General features: G+C 35.7%; 1 protein-coding gene across 2 annotated transcripts in view; it reads right to left on the reverse strand.

Annotated features, from left to right (window-relative positions):
• Positions 1 to 21,832, reverse strand: part of POLB (DNA polymerase beta) — a 35,753-nt gene extending 13,921 nt beyond the window's left edge. For both annotated transcript variants that reach the window (XR_011166018.1, XM_069075820.1), the window contains exons 1-11: positions 21,550 to 21,832; positions 20,488 to 20,545; positions 16,458 to 16,524; positions 13,887 to 13,961; positions 12,786 to 12,844; positions 10,974 to 11,023; positions 6,900 to 6,951; positions 2,562 to 2,616; positions 2,384 to 2,456; positions 1,310 to 1,380; positions 314 to 400 (exon numbers count right to left, since the gene is read on the reverse strand). Coding sequence is in view for 1 of the 2 variants with exons in the window: in XM_069075820.1 (XP_068931921.1) it covers positions 314 to 400; positions 1,310 to 1,380; positions 2,384 to 2,456; positions 2,562 to 2,616; positions 6,900 to 6,951; positions 10,974 to 11,023; positions 12,786 to 12,844; positions 13,887 to 13,961; positions 16,458 to 16,524; positions 20,488 to 20,545; positions 21,550 to 21,610 (708 nt within the window). In the remaining variant the exon portion in view is untranslated. The remainder of the gene's footprint in view (positions 1 to 313; positions 401 to 1,309; positions 1,381 to 2,383; positions 2,457 to 2,561; positions 2,617 to 6,899; positions 6,952 to 10,973; positions 11,024 to 12,785; positions 12,845 to 13,886; positions 13,962 to 16,457; positions 16,525 to 20,487; positions 20,546 to 21,549) is intronic.
• Positions 21,833 to 22,077: the final 245 nt, after the last annotated feature.

Consider the following 22,077-nt stretch of genomic DNA (forward strand, 5'->3'; position numbering starts at 1 on the left):
TAAGTGTTTGAGGCTGGATTGAACTCATGAAGATAAGTCTTCCTGACTCTAGGACTGGTGCTCTCTCCACTGACCCACCTCACTGCTCCCCCTTGATTATCTACTTCAATAGTAAAAATCAATCACAAGTGGGAAATTTCAAGCAAATTTTTAAATAAGTTTATCTACAATGGGCTATAAATGCTAGTTTTGTTTACTGTATGTAATATTAGACTTCAGAGAAAAAAAGCTTGCGACCAATCAGGCTGGTTACTGAGAAGTAAGTCTCCAAGGTTTTTTCAATTGTGTTACTCAAAAAAATCTAAAACCTCACCATAAATTTTGTGTCCCCCTTTGACAGAACATCTGTGATGAAGTGGACTTTTTGTAGTTGTTCTACAACTTGATGCAACAGCTTGGGCTACAGGATCAAAATTAGTGAAATAAACAAAAGGAAAAGAAAACGTTAGAAGTTAATCTTTCTGAAGACCTACAAAAGAATACACGACATTCTTATTTTCTTCATTTAATACTTTTTCTCCAGAAAAAACTGATATAAGTAAATGAAATATATTTTTTGGAAAAGACAGTTGATCATTAAAAAATCATCTAACCAGGAAGAATACATAATTCATTATTTTTCAATAAATCATATTAATAAACTAGGTGATGTTTAAAGCACACATTTCCCCAAACGAATTCAATATATTTGAATCTCTTGTGAGGGGTAATGGCATTGAATCACGTAATTCAGACTTGGAAGGGATCTCAATGCCACAGTCCACTAAAACACCAGATCTGTTTAAAATTGCTGTCTAATCATGATTTTCCTATCTTATAAAGTTGATTTCTTGAATTCAAATATAAAACTTTATATTTATCCCTCCAATTCAAGCTATCTATTCTAGGCTATCAAGACTGTCATGGATCCTGTAATTCCAGTGTGTTAGTTATACCTTACTCAGGTTTGTGTCATCTGCATTTTCATTAATATCAACTTTGTTTTAATTGAAAAATACTCCTTTCATGAAAAACTAACTATAATATTTACTACTAAATCCTGATATAGTCAATCAGCAATGGAAATACTTCACCAAAACTTACCCCTCTCAAAGTTCAATTGCCCTTTTCACAGCTTGTTGAGGGAAAATATATTTTACCTAATTTCCTTAACAAGTTTTCCTTGTCATAGAACTCAGCACAAAAAATTCCTAAATGAGTGTCTTGTCATGAATAAGACCCATTGTAACTACTCAAATGCCAATAAACACAAACAAGCATAAGCACTGCTATGAGAAACTGACTAAACTTAACTAATGGACTTAGATACCTGTTTAGCTGACTCAGAAGTGAAGCTAGGATGGGTGAGGAGAATATCCATATCTCCACTTGACTCTGCACCTGTAAACGTAAATACCAATAAATTAAATTCTTAATGCAAAGTTATAAAATTAGGTAGACATGGAACCTAGCTGATGATATTGAAAGATCCTACTCTTTTGCTTAACTTAATATTTCACTGTTCTTCATATTGAGAGCAAGTTAAAAGATCTTAACTGCCTAGCTATTTGGGTAAATACTGATGCAATCAGTAGGATCTGGGATAAAAACAGTAACTAGTACTAGAGTTTTATACAAACAACCTATTTCAACGTATTAGAAAATGTGTCTATGGTTTAAACTTCAAAATGCAAAATCTTACTTAACTGGAACATTCATGTATTTTGGTTAAATTAATGTTAACCAAAAAACCTTTGTTCAAACCTTATGGTTGGAAATTTTTCATAAATATACTAGTACACTTTCCTGTCCTGGTAAGTACAGCATTGTGAACATAAGCTTTTTTGGTGACTGAGGATCTTTATCCTAAACATCAATGAATGATCTTTGTCCAGTACTGTAAATAAGGAAGAGATTACATTGAATATGTACTAATTCTAGGACACATCCTAGATGTTGCTTTTTAAAATAATTTCCTCCTATCAGTTTGTCTTCCTACCATTTTCCCCTTGTCCCAAAAATACTGAATTTCCTTCATGCCCTCCAAATTTAAAACCATGGAGGATTCTGTAGTTATTTTATTTTATTTTAAAGTCTACAACTCCAAGGGAAAAGATGATTAAGACAGAATTCTTTCCTACTTAGTGGCAAGCAAATTAATTCAGTTAAAAGGGAACCTGATTTCATAGATTTTGTGAAAGCTTATTATAGTATCATCCTACAACGAAAATAAGTTAACTGTTCCCTGAATCTAACCAATTTAGATTCTAATCACACAGAAACAACCATACATTTCTTCAAGCCAATACTACTGGGTTTTAATGGCTTTTTGGGGGTTTACAATTTTAGCCATGTCAGGGAAATTCAATTATTATATAACATTACAGGACTAGAAATCACTCACCTCGTCGGAAACTTCCACAGACTGTAGCAATATATTTTGGATCAACTTTCTTAATTTCATTCAATACAATATCCTAAGCAATAAGGGAAAAAAAGCAAATAAAAATTCTAAAAGTGCTTTGTTTTATTTTAGTCACTTTTCCCTCAAACCACCAAATTACAACAAAGGAATCTCTTACTTGCATTTGTAACATCTCTTTCCTGGGAATTCTCTTCTCAAAGTCTTCAAAATATCTACAACAAAAAAAGAATTAAAAACTGTGAGCTTCAATTGTCCTCAAAATTAAACATTGAAAGTAAGTGACTTCCCATTAAAAGACTTTTCAAAAAATAAATCTTACATAAAAATAAAGCTTCATTATACACTAGCTAAGTAATAGCAATTTGTTTCTTAACCTCAGTTCCTAAGGGCCAAAACCCTAAGTGCTATAACAATTCAGAAAACTTTATATACACTTAGTAATAAGTAAATATTATGTTCTGACTCACTTTCTAAAAATGAGAGAAATGAATGAATTTAAGTCAGTGAATTTGTTAACAAATTAAATTGCTCTTTGCTGGTAATCCAGGGAGTTACAGTTTCTATTTTCCTGAATCAGTATGTATGTTATGCCAATTGGCTTCACAGAGGCACCAATTAATTAATATGATCCTTCAGGACAACCAGGTTCTTTAGAATATTTCAGATTATTGGATAAAAGCTTGGAAAGTAATGACTTAACAACACTGGTCTCTTCCTGGAAGAAAACCTAGGAAAGGTTAAATTTAGATAGAAGGACTTCTATCTAAATCATATGTGTGTTTAGATAAAGGAATGATAGAATATTCTAAAATCAAGTATTCTACAGTTAGAAAGATTACTGTACAGTATGAGGGATCCCCATCCCAAGAAGTAGAAATTTGGGAAGGGTGATATCACTTTCTAAAAATATTTTCCACTTTTTTTTTTTAAGCAACGGGGGTTAAGTAACTTGCTCAAGGTTACACGGCCAGTTATTTCTGGGTGTGGTGCTAAGCATCTAAGCCCAGATTTGATCCCCAGGTCATCCCGACACTGGGGCCGGTCGATGCTCTTACTCGCTGAGCCACCTGGCCGCCCCTAAGCAATTGGGGTTAAGTAACTTGCTCAAGGTTACACAGCCAGGTGTTTCTGGGTGGGTAATAAGTGTCTGAGCCCGGATTCAATCCACATGTCACCCCGACACTGTAGCCAGTGCTCTTACTCGCTGTGCTACCTGGCCGCCCCTATTTTCCACTTTTTAAAGAGAGTATAAACATAAATAATTAAGTCTTTCTAAAAGCATAGAGAACCAAGAAAAATTTAGTCACCAATGCTGACTATAAGAATAGTTAATATTTATACAATGATTTAAGGTTTTTCTTTTTTTACAACAATCTTGTGAAATAGGTAGTATAAAAATTATTCCCCATTTTACAGGTGAAGAAACTAAGGCTCAGATAGGTGAAATGACCTGCTCAGGGTCACATAATTACTAAGTATCAGGGAGTCCAGACTCAAATCTAGGTCTCCTTACTCAAAAATCAGTTTCCCTTCTACTATATCAGTCTGCTTCTCCTACAATGTTATATAGTGGAAATTAAAGTCAAACTACAAAACACTTATTAAATGCCTGCTGTATGTAAGGCACTTGAGATACAAAGACAAAAATAAAATAATTTCTGCCCTTACATTTATTACACTTTACTGAGGAGTGAAGAATGCTATGGAAACACACATAAGTCACACTACGGAGAAGCAGAATACAGACAACTGAGAGCAAGGATTGCTTCATGGAGAGAATACCTGAGATAAAACTTGAAGGGAAAATAAAGATACATAAGCAGAGTTGTGGAAATGAAGAGATTGCTTGAGTAAAGGCATGGAGACAAGAGACATGAATGTGAAGTTCATGGTACAAACAGCTTGTAGTTGGACTTGAGCAGAATATAGACTATGTAAAAGAGGATAATATGGAATAAATCTGGAAAAGCAGGCTGGTCCTAGACTATGTGATGGCCTTATGGTCAGTCTAAGGAGTTTGTATTTTACCCTAGAGAACTGTGCCTTAGGAAAATTATTTTGGCAGATGTGGAAGGGATAGCAAAGGGTTATAACCATAGCAAAGGGATCCTGGAAGCAAAGTTCAATTAAAAGGCTATCAAAAGAGTTCAGATGAACTAATGCATTGTTGTTGGAGTTATGATCAGATCCAACCATTCTGGAGAGCAATTTGGAACTATGCCCAAAGGACTATCAAACTGTACATACCCTTTGACCCAGCAATACCACTTCTAGGTCTGTATCCTAAAAAGATCATAAAAAGGGGGAAAGGACCCATATGTACAAATATATTTATAGCAGCTCTTCTTGTGGTGACCAAGGATTGGAAACTGAGGGGATGTCTATCAATTGGGGAATAGCTGAACAAGTTGTGCTATGAATGTAATGGAATACTGTTATGCTATAAGAAATAATGAGCAAGTAGACTTCAGATAAACCTGGAAAGACACATATGAATTGATGCTAAGTGAAATGAGCAGAACCAGGAGACCATTGTACACAGTAACAGCCGCATTGTACAATGATCAACTCTGATAGACTTAGCTCTTCTTAGTAATGCAAGGATCTAAGACAACTCCAAAAGACTCACGATGGAAAATGCTGTCCACATTCAGAGAAAGAACCTTAGAGACTGAATGCAGATGTAAGCATGCTCTTTGTTCTCCTTTTCTTCTGTTGTTTTGTTTCTTCCTTCTCGTGGTTCCTCCCATTAGTTCTAATTCTTCTTTACATCATGACTAATGTGAAAATATGTTTAATATGAATGTATAAATATAGAATATATCAGATTACATGCTGTCTTGGGGAGGGAGGAAAAAAGGGAGAGGGAGAAAATTTGAAACTCAAAATCTTATGGAAATGAATGTTGAAAACTAAAAATAAATTATTTTTAAAAAATTAAAAATTAACAAAACAAAACATAACAAAACACTTTTCACACAAATAAGGTTAGATCTAAATAACTGGGGAAACAAAAGTTCAGATGGAAAGTGATGATATCCTGAACCAGGGTAGTGGCTATGTAAGTGATGTATAGGAGATAAATACAACAGATATTGCAGAGGTAGAACTTGGTAGGCTTGGTAACTGCTGGTCACTGATTAGGAAGAGAACTAGAAGACAGTGTGTCAAAAAAGCCAACTGAGGAAAAAACATCTAAGGGAATGGGGCAGTCAAATGTCAAAAGATGCAGAAAGATCAAGAACAGGGAGTGAGACAAGGTTACTGGACTTAGGAAAGAAGAAATCATTGGTAACCTTCCAAGACAATGACAGAAAGAGCAAGGAACTTGGAATCTGAGGACTTCAGGTTTCAAGTCATGGCTCTACTACTTAGTAGTCATAGGATTAGAAAAGACCTTTAACCTAGCAAAGCCTCTGGAGATGATGAGACTTGCATTAAGCACCTCCTAAGACTGCTTTAAAGTGTTCTATGAAATGTAAAGACCTGTATAAATGAGAGCTATAACTGTTCAACACACTTAACTAATATCTGAGTAACTGTAATTTATTTCTTTCCATATTGCTATTAAACTTCTCATATTCATGCTCTGTCACCCAACTAGTATGTGTTATGATACATAAATACCACCCCACACCACATGCACAAAACTTTTTTAAAATTTGGCATTTGACTGTGTGAGTGGGTACTCCAGCCAGCCACTGATCCAGACTACAGATCCTCCACAATTTTGTAAATGGCCTTACCCAGAATTATTGTGCCTGAATAATTCATCATTATGCAGTCAAGTTAATGATAAGCCTCTCTAAACTCAGGCTGGTTATTGGATAACAAACTTACAATTTTATCAAAAAGACTAAAAGTGATTATCTTTTCAGTTTGGTAGCACCTATCAAAGAATAACATTTAAGAACCAAGGTAATATCAATGCTAAGATAAGATATCAGAGAAGGATTTTAATGAAGGAGAATACATATTTATTTGAGAAAATATATATGTATGTATATACACACACATTATATATATCCTACAATAAAGCCTTTCTCTAATGACTCAACAAGGCATGGAATTGACTGTTCCTGTTACCCCCAGTGAACCCCTAATAAGCTTTGGCAGATCCTTTCAAGTTGGAAAAGTTTTAAGTGTCAATGTGACAAAAGAGACTGTCACCCTAAGACCAGTCTAAATTCTGGGAAATTCATCACCTAAAGGCATGAAGGGATTATAATTTGTGTGGGTAGGAGTACTTACATTTGTTTAAATATGAGTCTCTTGAGGTATGTAAACACGTGTTGGTAACCTTTTATATATATAGCTAAATCTGTGAAAATACTGACATTGTATCTAACAGGACACACAGTAATAACACTGGGCATTTCTGCAATGAAAAATTGAGTTCTACTAACGCTGAAGAGATTTTACTGAAGTCTCAAAGAGCAGTTTTGGAATTAGCCTTAAAATTTCAAGTGTCAACAAAAAAAGATAATTATCTTACCTCAGCCCAATTCGCTGATGATGGTTCAATTTGTGTTCATTTTTCCTAAGATCTATTTAGGAAATAGAAAAAATTTTGAGAAGTAAAATTTAACACTTTGGAAAAATTACTTTGTTATAAAATGAAAACTAATCAAAATATTAGTTCATTGAAAAGATCTTTCAAAAGCTTATCAGAGGGGCGGCTAGGTGATGCAGTGAATAGAGCATGGCCCTGGAGTCAGGAAGACCTGAGTTCAAATCCGGCCTCAAATACTTAACACTTACTAGCCGTGTGACCTTGGGCAAGTCACTTAACCCTAATCGCCCTGCCTTCCCCCCCTCAAAAAAGCTGAAAAAAAAAAAGCTTATCAGAAAAGAAATTAAATATAAAAATACTTTGATGGGATTAAGAATTAGATATTTCATAACCATACTACCTCGAACTGCTGCTCTTATGATGGATATGCATTAATTACATTCAAGTTTTGTAACATAATTTCAAGAAATTAGCAGTGTTAGGCTAATTCCTCAGGGTATAATATAGAACAGCACCATATGGAACCTGTGCTGGAAATTACTATTTATCTCCTGGGATAAACAGACTGAATGGTCAACTGTATGTCTTGACAGAACAGATATAGGTTCAATATAACATTCTTTAGTACCACTGGCTCTGAATTAAATCTGAATGACAATGTAGCAATATTAATATGATTCAAAATTTAAATGACACACCCTTAATCTGATGGATAAAAAGATACAAGAGAACAATATAATGGCGAAAATTAAGTACCTCCAGATCACCTAAAATAAATCAATATACCAAACAATTACAGATTCAAGGAAGTCACATAATATAGTTGAATCTTCATATATACTAGTAAAATTTTTAAAAACTTGTATGAACAATAACTACAAAATGATGACTACACATAGCAGTAAATGAAAAGAATGAATGAAAGGGATTTCAGGATTTTCAAAAGTAGTTGGAAGGGATGGAGAAAGCAACAGCCACTATAGTTTTACTCAGAAAATCCACCCTTCTACACTGGCTTATTGCTTCCTGGCTTCAAACATATTCAGACCTCCCCATCCTTCAAAAAAAAGAAAGAAAAAAAACCCAAACAAACCTAAAACTTTGTTTGAATCTTACTTGTTCCAATCTATTGTTTTTCTTCACTGTGAAACTCCATCAATAGATGATGTATACCCATTTCCTTCTTAATTATCCCCACCTACAATTTTGTTTCCTCACCACTCTACTAAAACCACTCTCTTAAGAATCAATCTGGCTAAACCAAAAAACCTTGTTTCCCATTCTGTTTCTAATTCTCCTACCTTCTCAGGAATTTGACACTATTGATCATATTTCTTTTCAAAATATCCTCCTCCTTTGCCCTTCTGGCTCTCCTTCCTCTGAACTGCTCTTTCTTTTTCCTTTCCTGGATCCTTATCCAAACATCTAACTATGGGTTCTCTGCTCTTTTCTTTACCCTTCCTTCTTCAGGGGGTTCATTTATTCTGACTTTGTCGGTCACCACAGCACAACTAAGCAACCCTTTAAAGTTTATGAACCACTTTGTTCAGATCAACCCTATAGATAGGGCAAGTAATATTATTCTCATTTTACAGATGAGGAAACGGAGACTTAAAAAGTTAAGTGATCTGCTTATAGTAACAAGTAACAGAATTAATCCCTGGGTCTTCTGACTCAAAGTCCAGTTACTCTTTCTACTACACTGTACTAATTCTCACCTACAGGTTGGTGATCCCCAAACTACATTTCCCATACTGACCTCATCTGTGCACCACATCTAATATTTTAAAATGATCATTAGAGCATTTCTATTTGGATGTCCTCAGCCACTTCATTTAAAAGGTTTTAAACAAAGCACATTACCTTTCTCTCTCAAAACTATCTCCCTTTTCAACTTTCTTATTTCTGTCAGTGAATTGTACATTCTTCTATTCAGTCAAAAATCTTGGAGTCACCTTTGACTCCTTGGGAAACTACAGTCCATCTGTCACTAAGCCATGTCATTCCTTTCATTAAATTGTTTCTTGTAATAGTTTTTTCCTCTCCTATCCCAATTAGTTTTGTCTTATAAAAATTTTTTTTAGTTCACATCATTTATTTTCTCCCCCAACAAAAGAAAAAATACCAAATTCTTATAACAAATATAACTAGAAGAAAACAAATTCCAGCACTGACTAATCTGTGTCATTTGCAAACCGAATCCATCATCTTTTTAACATAAAGTGGGTAGCATATTTCCTCATTAGTCCACTGGATTCATGGTTGGTTATGGTACTTATCAGTGCTTAAGTTGCTTAAGTTTTTCAGAGTTGTTTGTCTTTATAATGTTGTTGTGATTTTAGAGATTGTTCTCCTGGTTCTGCTTATTTCACCCTTCTCCAGTTCACACAAGTGTTCTCAAGTTTCTCTAATACTTTGTCTTTCACAATTTCTTTTGGCACATTAGTATTCCAATACATTCACAGACTATAATTTGTTCAGCTATTAGCCAATTGATGGATATCCCTTTTAGTTTCCAGTTATTTGCCATTATGAAAAGAACTTCTATAAATATTTCTGTACAATAGGGCCCTTTTCCTATTTTTTTTTGTATCACTTTAAAGGTATAGCTCTATAGTAGTATTGCTGCATCAAGGTATATGTAGTTATTGACTTTGGGTGTATAGTTCCAAACTGCTTTCCAAACAGCTAAATTCTGTTTCATTAACATTGTACTAATGTGTCCATTTTCTATTTGTCAATTATTGGTCATTATTATTATTTTTTAGCCATTTTTGCAAATCTAATCAAGATGAGGTAGAACCTCTGAATTTGCTTTACTTTGTTTACAAAATATTTTTTCTTTTGGCTACTTGTGACAGCTTACATTTCTTCTTTTGAAAGCTGACTGTTCATCACTATTTGACAAAAACTGCTGGGAAAATTGGAAAACAGTATGGTGAAAATGGGTCAACCAGACCAATGTATGACACCATATACCAAAATAAAGTTCAAATGGGTACACAATTTAGATGTAAAGGCTGATATTATAAACAAATTAGCAAGGAATAATTTATATGTCAGATTTATGGAGAAGGGAAGAATTTGTGACCAAACAAGAGACAGAACATTATGAAATGCAAAATGAATATATTTGATTACATTAAATAGAAAAGCTTTTGTACAAAGGCAACTCATAACCTTAAAAACTAATTCAAAAACATTATAAATTATCCCATTTCCTTTATTAAAGGAAAAAGAAGCAATTCTTTCCAGTCTTAAACTTAGGAAATATGTGAACAGAAATTATATTAGCTAGTAAATTTTACTGCCAGATTAGTTTCTTTCCTGTGAATTATAAGCTTACATATATCTAAATACATATGAATACTATACCTTAGATCTTGGTAGTAGAGTCACAGCCATAGTCTATCATTTGTACACACAAGTGCTAAGTTTTTTGGGTTCCATGTAATTCTTTTTTTTTTGGGCCTTTTGGAGGGCAACTGGGGTTAAGTAACTTGCCCAAGGTTACACGGCTAGTTTTTTTGTGTGGGTTTAAGTGTCTGAGGCCAGAACCGAACTCGGGTCCTCCTGACTCCGGGGCCAGCGCTTTACTCACTGCACCACCGAGTTGCCCCAGGGTTCTATGTAATTCTAATGGTCTTTCCAAAGACTAAATTTAGTTTACTACTCTGATCAAGACAATAATCTGAGACAATTCCAGAGGACACATCATGAAAAATACTATCTGCTTCTAGAGAAAATTTATAAACTATAAATGCAGATTGAAGCATACTTTTTTTAACTTTATTTTTGTTGTTTTATTTTGTGCTTTCTTTTGCAACATGGCTAAGAGGAAAATATGTTTTACATGACTTCATATATGTAACTAATATCAAATTGTTTCCCTTCTCAAGGAGGAGGGTGGGGAATGGAAGGGAGAGTATTTGGAACCAAAAAAAATTTTTTTAATGATTGTTAAAATTTTTTTACATGTAATTGGGAAATATTTAATGATATAAAAAATTTTTTTGAAATTAAGCTTACAAATGATGACTAATAGTTTATACTCACCTTCTAATGTTTTAATTCCTTCATCTACAAGTTTCCTTGCAGCAGATGGACTGCAAAGAAAGGAAATCATCAACTACATGTGAAAAGTAAAAATTTTTTGTCCTTGAAATAGAATGCTATACAGTTATATGTCTTCATAAACACCTTAACCTAAGAGTCGCTATTTAAACTACAATGTTACTACAATAATTTGTCATTTACTATACTAACTTTGATCATAAGTAACACAGTCATGAACCTGAAATCGAAAAAGGCATATATGTCGGACTAGTATCACAAAGTCGATGCTCCTTACTCCACAGGATAATTATGGAGATACTTAGCTGGTCCCTATCCTGTATTAGAACAACACAACATAAACTGCTCACCTAAAGAAATGACAGCTGATAGTAGGAGAAAGAAATCCAGCTCCATTAAAAAAATATTTATTAAGTTGGGGGATATGAAAGTGTAATATCCCTGCCCTCATGGAGCTTACATTTCCCTGGAGGGAAACAATGTATATGCCAGTAAATATAATACAAAGTAAGGAGTGAAGGGGCAAGTGAGAGATTGAAGTTCTAAAGGGAAATTTGGGACAAAAACACTCACTAAAATGTCAAGAGGGTTGGAAGAGGATCAGGGAAGGCTTAAAAGAAGAAGTGGCATCCAAGTGAAGTTTTGAAGGAAGATAAGGACTCTAAAAGGCACATATAAATAGGGAGTATATTTCAGGCATATTAGAATACCAGTATGAATAAAGGCAGAAGACTGAAGGCTCAATTCAGGGCATAGCTAGTAGTCCAGTTTGGTTGGAATGGGGAGTAAGTAAAGAGGAATAATGGGAAATAATAAATTAGACATAATAATTATAAATGTACAATAGTCTGGGGTTATTTACTAGGGAGGAAGAAAGCATTTTATACCTTAATGGTACTTAAGGGGACCACCATTGTATTCTACAATAACTCAAATTCACAATGGCCAGGCAGTGGTAATATAAAAAGCACTAAAATGGATTCTAGTCCCAGCTAACTAGTTATGTTGACCTTGTGCATATCACTGTATCTCTATGAACTTCATCTTCTTCATCTATTAATTGACAAGATTGAATGAGATCAGTTCTTAACTTTTTTCTTTCATCACAGAATCCTTGGGCCTGGTGAAGCCTATGAACCTCTTCTCAGAAAAATGTTTTTAAATGCATAAAATAAAATAGGAAAACAAATGATAAATGAAAAAACAAAGGGAACCAATGATACTGAAATATAGGTTATCAACACACTAAAAAAAAAAAACCCCAAGTTCAAAGATTCTAAGTTAAGAACCCCTAGACTAGATGGTCACAGAATCATAGATGTCGAGCTGGAAGGGAATGTAGAAGTCTTCAGTTTCATTATAAATTCATTTAAAAGATAAGGAAACTGAGGATCAGCTAATTTAAGTGACTTTCCTAAGGTCACACAAGTAGTAAAAAAGCAAAACTAGATTTGAACCCAGGTGTCAAAACTCTTCCATTCAGTGTTCTTTCCAATATAGTGTAGTGTATAGTGTAGTCATTAAAACCAGGTTAACATACTCAGTGTATGCACACCAAATGTACACTGTTCAAGATAGGTAAACACATACTTTAGTAAGACATCTATTAAAAGTAGTTAAAAGTTTCGTCTTTTGAAACCTGGAAGAATACTTCATTCTGTAAAAATAAAACGGGCCTTCCTATATTAATATTTTACTTTGTTCAGTGCCAAAAAGGCCTGCTTTGATACAAAATTAAAAGATTACATATACTAAACAAAACAGTCATAGTATAATTTAAAATGCATTTCTTACCCAATACCACTAACTCGTGTCAGGAAATTGATGGATGAACTTGTATCATCCTCCCTAATCTTCAAAAAAGAATAAAAAAGGCACATATCAATCTGGGTTGCCTTTATAACTAATATTATTTTATTTAAGTCATCAACCAGTCAACAAATATGCATAGCCATTTCAGGGTGACATTTTTAGATCTGCAGAGAGAAAATATTCAAGTATAATGGATAATATAGGGAACGTTTTTGAAATTTATTTTTAGTTTTCAACCTTCATTTTCACAAGATTTTGAGTTACAAATTTTCTCCCTGTCTTTCTCCTATCCCCCACCCCAAAATAGTGAGCCTACTGAATATCCCTTCCCCCAGTCTGCTCTCTCTTATATCCTCCCCCAAACCCCCTCTAACTTTCTAGTAGGGCAGGATGGATTTCTATACCCCAGTGCCTGTATATCTTATTTCCCAGCTGAATGTAAAAAAAAAAAACAACCAAAACCAACACAATTAAAAAAAGTTTTTTTATATTTGTTTTTAAAACTTTGATTTCCAGATTCTTTGCCTTCTTCCCTCCTCACCCACCCCCACTGAGAAGATAAGCAATTCAATATAGGTTATACATGTGTAGTTATTCAAAATGTTTCCATATTGTGAAAGACTAACTATATTTCTATAGGGAACTTTCTAAACTGGCAAAGCCAGTTATAGAACCTCCTGAAGATTTCCTATCTCCAATTTATCCAATTCTATACAAAGATCTACATACAAACCATCAGGAGAGACAAAGCTACTGATTAGCATAAGGCTGAAATAAAGTTGAAAACTATTTGAGGTAAACATAGTTCTTCACTTCGCTGGTTCTTATAGGTTCTCCACTGGAATAGCAATGTGAATATGGAACTCATGTGATCCTAAAAGCTGAAGCCATCTCTTAAAACAGTGAGTAAAAAGTGAATGTTTTATTAGAATGATAAACATTTTAAAAATATAATGTTCTTAATGTAATATCTTTTTTCTTTAGTAATCTTATTAATATTTTATGAGACATTACTAATTCTGAATACATCATTGAACTGTAAAAAATTATAATGAAGTAAAAGTAAATCAAATGAGGATTTACCTTTTCCAGTTTACGTAATTTTCCAGTAGTTAAAAACTCATCAATCTTCTCAGCAATTTTTGCTCCTACACCATCCTAAATTGGAAATAAAGATTAATCAATAAGTATTTACTAAGCACTTAATACATGCTAGGCAGTTCACACATAAATGAAATATGAAATCTTTGAAGTCTACATTAACTAAAAGCAAAATAAAAAGCAAAACAGAAAATAAGTGACCATCACCTAGAAAGTCTTGAAATAAGGAATAGATGAAGGGCAGCTAGGTGGAGCAGTGAATAGAGCACCAGCCCTGTAGTCAAGAGGACCTGAGTTCAAATCTGCCCTCAGACACTTGACTCTTACTAGCTGTGTGACCATGGGCAAGTCACTTAACCTGGAATGCCTTGCCTCTCCCCACCCCCAGGCCAAAAAAAGAAATAAGGGATAAGTGAAACTCTGCTCCAGTTAAAAAATCACCTCTATGGGGTAGAATATTTAAATATGCACTAAAACACATGATAACTGAGAATAAATAGATTTCCTGAATTAAATATTAAATCAATTTTTCAAGCTCATTGGAAGTAAGTCCATTACTGTAAAAAAAAAAAATAAAGGCTGAAAGTAAAGTTCAAGGCCTTTGATTTTCTGTATCTGGATACAGACTTTTCCCCTCTTAAAACTAAAACTCATGTCTGACAAGAATCTTTCCACAGAGAATAAGTAGAAAGACATGAACAGTAAATTTTCATAAGAAATGTAGTGTCAACACATGAAAAATGCCCCCAAATCACTAAGAGCAAAAGAAGGAAGGCAAATGTTCCAAGTTTTGAGGTTCTGCCTCTCAGTTATTCCATTGGCAAAGGTATAAAAGATGAAAATGGTGAATTTTGAAAGGGCTTTAAGAAAACAAGCATACCAATGCAGTTCTGGAGCTGTGAATTGGTCTACGACTCTGGAAACAATTTGGAACTAAAATGTATACACCCTCTGACCCAGTGATGTCACTATGGGAATTAAGCCACAAGAAGGTCAGAGACAGAGAAAAAAGCTCCATGGATACATAGTATTTTTGACAGAGTATCAAATTACTGGAAACAAAGTGGGAAACAGCTAAACAATTGTGTTATAAAAATTAAACATAGTATCACTGTGCTTTACGAAAAGACATATGAAGAATTCAGAGACACTGGGGAAGATTTGTAGGAACTGATGTAGAGTGAACTAATACACTGAAGGACATCAGAATTCTTTGACATCAGAAGACTAGATGATGAAACATACATCCTTCTTCTTGGCAGAGAGGTGGTAGACTAGAGATGCAAAATGAGATATACTTTGTTGGGCATGCCAATATATTCAAAGGATGAATTAGAGCTGGAAGGGACCTTAGAGGCCACCTAGTCCAAACCCCTCATGAGGAAACAGACCTACAGAGGCCAAGGGACCTTTTCCAAGATAAAAAGTAGAAAAGGAAAGTAGGAAAGGTTTCTGAGGTCCTCTGATACCAAATTCTGTATTCTTTTTACTGCATTATGCTGCCTCTTCTAACGAGGGAAAAGAACATTGCGGACAATGCATTTTTAGCAGCTTTAATTCTTCACTAAAGAGAAAATAAAGTGGTTTGCTTTGCTTAATTCTACTATTCGAAGTGGAAGTATTCTATGGAGGGAGGAGGTCATTGGGGAGTAATGAAAAAAGAAGCATGAATAAAACATTAATTAAATAAATAGAGCAATGTTCAAGGAAGGACAAAATATTTTCCATTCTAACATTAAAAGCTATGAAGGAAAATTAGTCATACTTTAAAAAAATCTAAATTTTTCTAAACATGCAGGTGTTGCTAAATATACTTATCACATAATAGCAAAGAGGTCATGGATTCTCAAAACAAAAATGAAAATGGAAACTGGTTCATAGTTGAGATTTGATATTTAGATTGTGGATCAACAGGTACATGGAAGTGGTGGGAGCAGTAAGTTATAAGTTTAGCTGACATTTACATGACACTTTAAGGTTTGAAAAATGCTTTACATTACATTATCTCATTTGAGTCTCATAACAACTATGCAATAGAGGTACTATGAATATTATTATTTTCATTTTCAAGATGAGGACAAAGACTAAGGAAGTGAAGTTCCTTATGTTGGTAACTGGTAAATGTCAGAAACAGGATTTGAAACAGTCTTTTTGACTTGATGTCTAGTAGTCTATGCACTATGCTAGGGGACCACATTCCTGTATGATTCAAGAGCTAAAAATATTTTTTACATTAAAAAAATTACAGTAGTTTAAAATGTTCAAACCATTCTTAGCTATTGGGCCATATAAAAACAGATGTCTGCTGGGTGGCTAACCCCTGTACTATACTACTATGTATTCCACAGGAGATTTTTGGAAAACATGTTAGCACTTTTATTAAAAAAAAAAAAAGACCGTTAAAATTAATCTTTTGAGTTTTAGCTGTTTCAACAGGCTGAACGATATATTAGAATCATTCCAAGAAAAGGGATAGTCTTTAGTTTAATATCTGGATATGATGTATGATGCAAATTAGGATACTTCTTTATTTTAATTGGTTATAAGTCTTACCAGTTTCTTTGCTTCTGCTCCACTCTTTATTTTGCTTGGGTACTTGGCTATCACAGAGGCTGCTTTTCTTTAAAACAAACCAAAACCAACCAAGTCAGATTTTAAGCTTTTCTATTAGGGAACCTTTAAGATATACTCAGTCACCCCTCAATTTCTACCAAAATACTATCATTTCTTCCTCAAAACAAAATTTTTATGACTCTCATATGTGATGCTCCAAGTCATTTATTGAACCTCTACTGCTGTCTATCTGTGTAAGTACTGTGTCCACCTTCGTGTTTGGAGATGACACTGTTAGAGCCTTACTCAAGGAATTTGGTTATAAAGACTAACATAACATAACAAAGCAGTGCTTTGAAAAATGTATTCTAAGCTTAGGTACTATTAATGAAAACATTCACAAACAAAAATAAAAACAAAAAGGTCACTCAATTTTTTTAAAAAGCACATATATTAATTTTAATAAGAGTGCAAAAGTTTGGTTTACTTTTCTGTTTGCTTTTAGGCTCTATGTATAGTTTTGTCTCTTTTTTTAACCTAATTGTAGACAATCTACATGTTGTTCTGATTTAACTTTTTCCATTATGTTGCTCATATAAGTTGCTCCTTCATTTCTTTGTATTTGTTATTTCCTTTTTTTTGGCCTGGACCTGTAATTTCATTGGTGCAGGGATTCCCATGAGGAAACTCCCTCCAACAATACAAATGAGCAACTATTTGGAAAAAAAAAAACTTAGTCGACTGCCTCATCCTTGGGAGATTAAATGACTTGCAAGGTCTCATAGTATATGCCAGAGGCAGTACTTCTGAACCCAGGTTTTCTTACTCTAAAGACAGCTCTCTAGCCATTAATTCTTTGTCATTTCTTATAGTACACTAAAATTCCATTACTTTCACAGACCAAAATTTGTTTAACTATTCCTCAACTTTCGGGCACAAGGATTTTTCAAGTTTTTTTGTCAGCAGCGGTCTTTTTTCACCATGCATAGGCCAAGACTGTCATAAGGTATTAACTTCACATTATGTCTTTCCTATCTTTCTCGTTCTTACAGCCACCCGTTCAGGCTCTTATCATATTTTTGTTTAGGCTAAAGCAATTGGTTACCTCACTAGCCTCTCTCCCCACTCCAATCTTATATACAGTTGTCAGTGTAATCTTCCTAACACACAGATCAGATCACATTATGTCACTGCTCAAAAACTCTAATGGCTTTACTGCTGGCTTTTCTAAGATGCTTCTCAGTATTAAATCAATGATCCTACCTATTTTAAATCAATTCTTACCCTGGTATTACTAGTCTTCAACTATCTGGCACCAAACTACCATTTAAGCCTTACCCCACACTCTTCCTCATTACAAATATAATATTCCAGCCAAACTTACAGTCATCTAAAAAAAAAAACCCAAACCCAAGTTTTCCTACCCTGGAGTCTTTGTATGCATTGTTTACTATACCTGGCCTATCCCTTCTGTTGATAACCTACTCATCTTTCTAGGGCCAGATCAGTTGTCACCTCCTCCAAGAAGCCTTCCCTCAGTCCCTAACCCTAACCTAAGATGGAAGTAGTCTCTTATCTACTCTTATAGCATTTTATCTGCCCATAGTCTATACTGTATATACACGGGAAATCTATGTTCAAGGTACACAATTTGGAGGGTGCTAACTAATCCATGGACTCCAGTGAAATCTATGCAATGTCAAGAGATCTACAGAAAGCACACTGGGTTGTCCCTCTGTGGAGGACTTGCAGAACATGGACAAGAATTAAGGTACTTGCTGTCTGCACAAATACTGCTATCTGCACTGTTGATGGGAGTATCCATACAGCAGCAAGATCAAAGATTCACTATGTCAAGTTTGTATTATATCTACCCTAACTAGATGGTAAGCTTTTAAGGGCCAGGAAAGATGCTATATTTACCTTTTTTTTCTCTCCTAGGTCTTAGCATGATACAATGCAAATTATAAGTACTTAATGTGTATTTAATGAATTGTTTGTGAAACAGCCAATCTAGAGGACTTTCTTTACAGATCCACCTTTTCAACTGAAATTTATTCCCCACATTTTGACTACTCCATGGCAAGCTAATCTATCAACTGATCGCTTCCTCAATATTTTAACAACTACTTGCCATTTATTTTGAACTTGTGTTTCAAAACATTCTTATGACGTTTCTTCACTTTGCCTTACTTGTTTGCCTCATTTTAGTTTATCTCAAAGTAGTCACTTGTGGTTCCTTGCTGACACCCACCCTCTATACTTGGATCAGCAAACTATGGGGCCCAAACTGAGAATAGTTTTCACATTTTAAAATAAAGTTTTATTTAAAATGTAAAAACTATTCTTCACTAGATGATCAGGTAATTTCAGCTGTATAATTGTAGTTCCTAATTTGTGTAGGTCATGGACACTGGAAGACTTTGGAATTATTGCAAGAAGTTCAAGACACCATAAATAAGTAAACATATCTTTTGCAAATTGAACATTAATAAGTCTTAAGAGTAGAGATTTCAAATTTCCAATTATATTTAGACACTATTGTGATTAATAAAATACAAACTCATTTAAAAGTATTAATGACTTTATAGCAGTGTTTTGTTATTATGTATTTTCTCAGTCAATAGATATACCAGTAGTACAACTACTATCATGGAGTTCTGTGAAATTTGATAATAAAAAGGGGTCCTTATACTCCAGTATTTGAGAACTGTTCTATACTCATTCAGTTCATGAACATACTGGGTAGCAGACTGGGACACTCTAGAATCTCACTGCTGGCAATCTAATCTTGTCATTTAATAGTAACTCTGCATTGTAAGTGAAGATGACAAAATTGCTCAAAAACTATATGCTCTGTCAACAGTTTCTCTCAGTGCTTTTAATAGTCTTATTCTGTTATTCTGCCATTCCAAACCCCTCCCCCACAAAAAAACTAGACTTTTTGATTTGTACTTTAACTTTTCTAACAGGATATCACCAATAATGTGCAGAATTTCACTGACATTTTTTCATTATGTATTGCTAATGAAGTTTTGCCTATATACATAATTTTGGTGATAGAGGTTGCAGTATATAATACTGTTTTGACCTGTAATATCCACACTACCCTCAGATGTTAAATTAAAGCATAAATAAGTTAGGTAGCAGAGTGGAGAGTGCTGGGCCTAGAGCCAGAAGACTCATCTTCATGAGTTCAAATGGGCCTCAGACACTAACTGTATGACCCTGAGCAAGTCACTTAACCCTGTCTGCCTCAGTTTCCTCATCTGTAAAATGAACTGGCGAAGGAAATAGCAAACCACTTCAGTATCTTTGCCAAGAAAACCCCAAATGAGGTCACAAAGAGTTGGATGTGACTGAAATGGCTGAACAAGAAACTCTAGGAGTAATTTTTGAAAAGTTTAAGTGATTTTTACATAATTCTGAATTTCCCACATCATCTGAAAACAGTCTGATGTCACTTCTGGGTCCTGTGTTATATCCTTCAATATCATCACACTGACTGTGTTAGAACTGGCTGACTACAACTGTGCTGGGCACATAGGCATTCAAACCGAGTAAGCACTTGTAAAGTACTCCAATAGTAAAGGAGAATGAGTCTGACAGAACCTCATCATTTGACATGACTGGTCATATTTTCATAAAAGTGAATTTCTCACAGCTGCCATAGTACTGGACAAGTCAGTGAAAACTGCAAAGACTCAAAGCAGACTAAAAGAATTTTAGAACTAGACGTTTTTGATCTTGTTTTTATCACTATTAACATCTTTACTATCCAAGATCACATCTCCTGCAATGAATTACAGACAAAAAAACATGCTGATAGCTAACCCAAAAAGGATCTTGTCAAGCTTTATCCAGGAATAGTCAAACAGGAATAATTTGACCACAACAGACTCAGTTTCCTTGAAGACAATCCAATAACATTCAACTCTGCTCATTTAAATTACTATTAATTTAAAGAACAAAATTGTTCTAGTGCATTCTGTGAGACCAAGTGTAACCAGAAAACACAGTATCCTCCTACCTGTAAGCATTGTACTTATGGATTGCTCGGTTCACATTCCTCTCATAATTTGCGAGTTCTGGAAAAGCAACAAGAAGTATATGGTGAGCTAGAATGTCTAATAGGCACATTTGTGCAAACTGGGCTTCCTGCAATGAGACTGGGCAAAAATACCTCTACTGTACTAACTGACTCATGTCCACTGTTGTTTGTGGCAGGGCAGAACCAGGCCAAGAAGAGATGGCCTTGGTAAGGAGGGCACCAGTCAAATAACCCTTGAACAGCAAATAATAAATAGCATTTCTATACCGCTTTTATGTTTGCAAAGCACTTACCCTACCACACTGAGACAGCCACGTATCATTTCAATGTTATACAGATTAAGGAAGCTGAGGCTTAGTAAGGTAAACAGCTCGATGACAGAGTGCTGGACCTGAAGACAGGAATATCCGGGTTCAAATCCAGTCTCTGACACTTACTAGCTGTGACCCTGGTCAAGTCACTAAACCTCTGCTTCATTTTCTCCAGCCTTAACATAGGGACAACAAATAGCTCCTACTTCCCAGGCTTGCTGTGAGAATAAAATTAGATAATGTTTGTAAATACATTAAAAATCTTAAACAGCCATATAAATGCTATTATTATTATAACTACTTGCCCATGGGTTGCACAGGAACCCTGCCTGAACCAGGACTTGAACTCAGGTCTCCTGACTGCAAACCCGAGTTTCTAAAAGCACTTTACCAGTCAACAAGGCACTTTTTTCACAGCGATTCTGCTGAGGTCAGCAGCGTCAGTATCAGCACCCCTGCCTGACAGGTGAGCCACCTGGGATCCGGTAGGGGCAGGTGGAGCACCTTGCCCTGCCCTCCTCGAGAGTGAGCACCCCCCCCCCCCAGCAGTGCTCAAGGCCCCCTCCATGCCCAGGCCCCCCCAACCAAAACGAGGTTAATTAACATCATGTTAATGACGATGACAAAGCAAATGGCTTTTCGGGAAAAGCTATCGGGGTCTGCGTGGCCTCTGCGGGGGCCCCTGGGGGGGAGGGAAGGGGGGGCAGGATCGGACGCCGCGTCCGCTGACCCGTCAGGAAGTCGGTGATGCCCATGTTGAGAGTCTCCTGCGGCGCCTTCCGTTTGCTCATGGTGGAATGGACTGGAGCCCCAGCTCGGGGCCTCCCCCACCTCTGTCTATGGAGGCCGAGCGGGGTAGCGGGGACCTCGCTGGGGGTGAGGGAGGACGGCCCCCCGACAAGGAGCCGGGCATCCGCTCCAACAAATACCGAAGTCAGAAGCGGTAACAATGGCTACCCGGGCGCTCTGACAGACGGAGACGGGTCCTGCGCATGCGCTTGCGCCTTCGTCAGCACGTTGAACGTGAGCCCCATTCCCCCCCCCCCCCCAAATTTTTTAAAGGGAAGGGAGAAAAAGAGAAAGAAGCGTGAGATGTGTGCGCCTGCGCAGTGAGTGTCTTTAAAGCGCTGGGAGGAGGGGAGGATTAAGGAGGTTGGCAGAGGAGGAAGAGAAGGAACCGAGAAAAGCCAGCAGAGGGCTCTCCGAGACTTGGAATTTCTTCATGGAGCAAGGGGGCGGGGCGGGGCCCACAGGCTTC

The sequence above is a fragment of the Petaurus breviceps genome, unplaced genomic scaffold (assembly GCF_028583685.1).
Source record: "Petaurus breviceps papuanus isolate PSGF00001 unplaced genomic scaffold, PetGlider_PUasm1.0 90919, whole genome shotgun sequence".
NCBI classification, from domain to species: domain Eukaryota; kingdom Metazoa; phylum Chordata; class Mammalia; order Diprotodontia; family Petauridae; genus Petaurus; species Petaurus breviceps.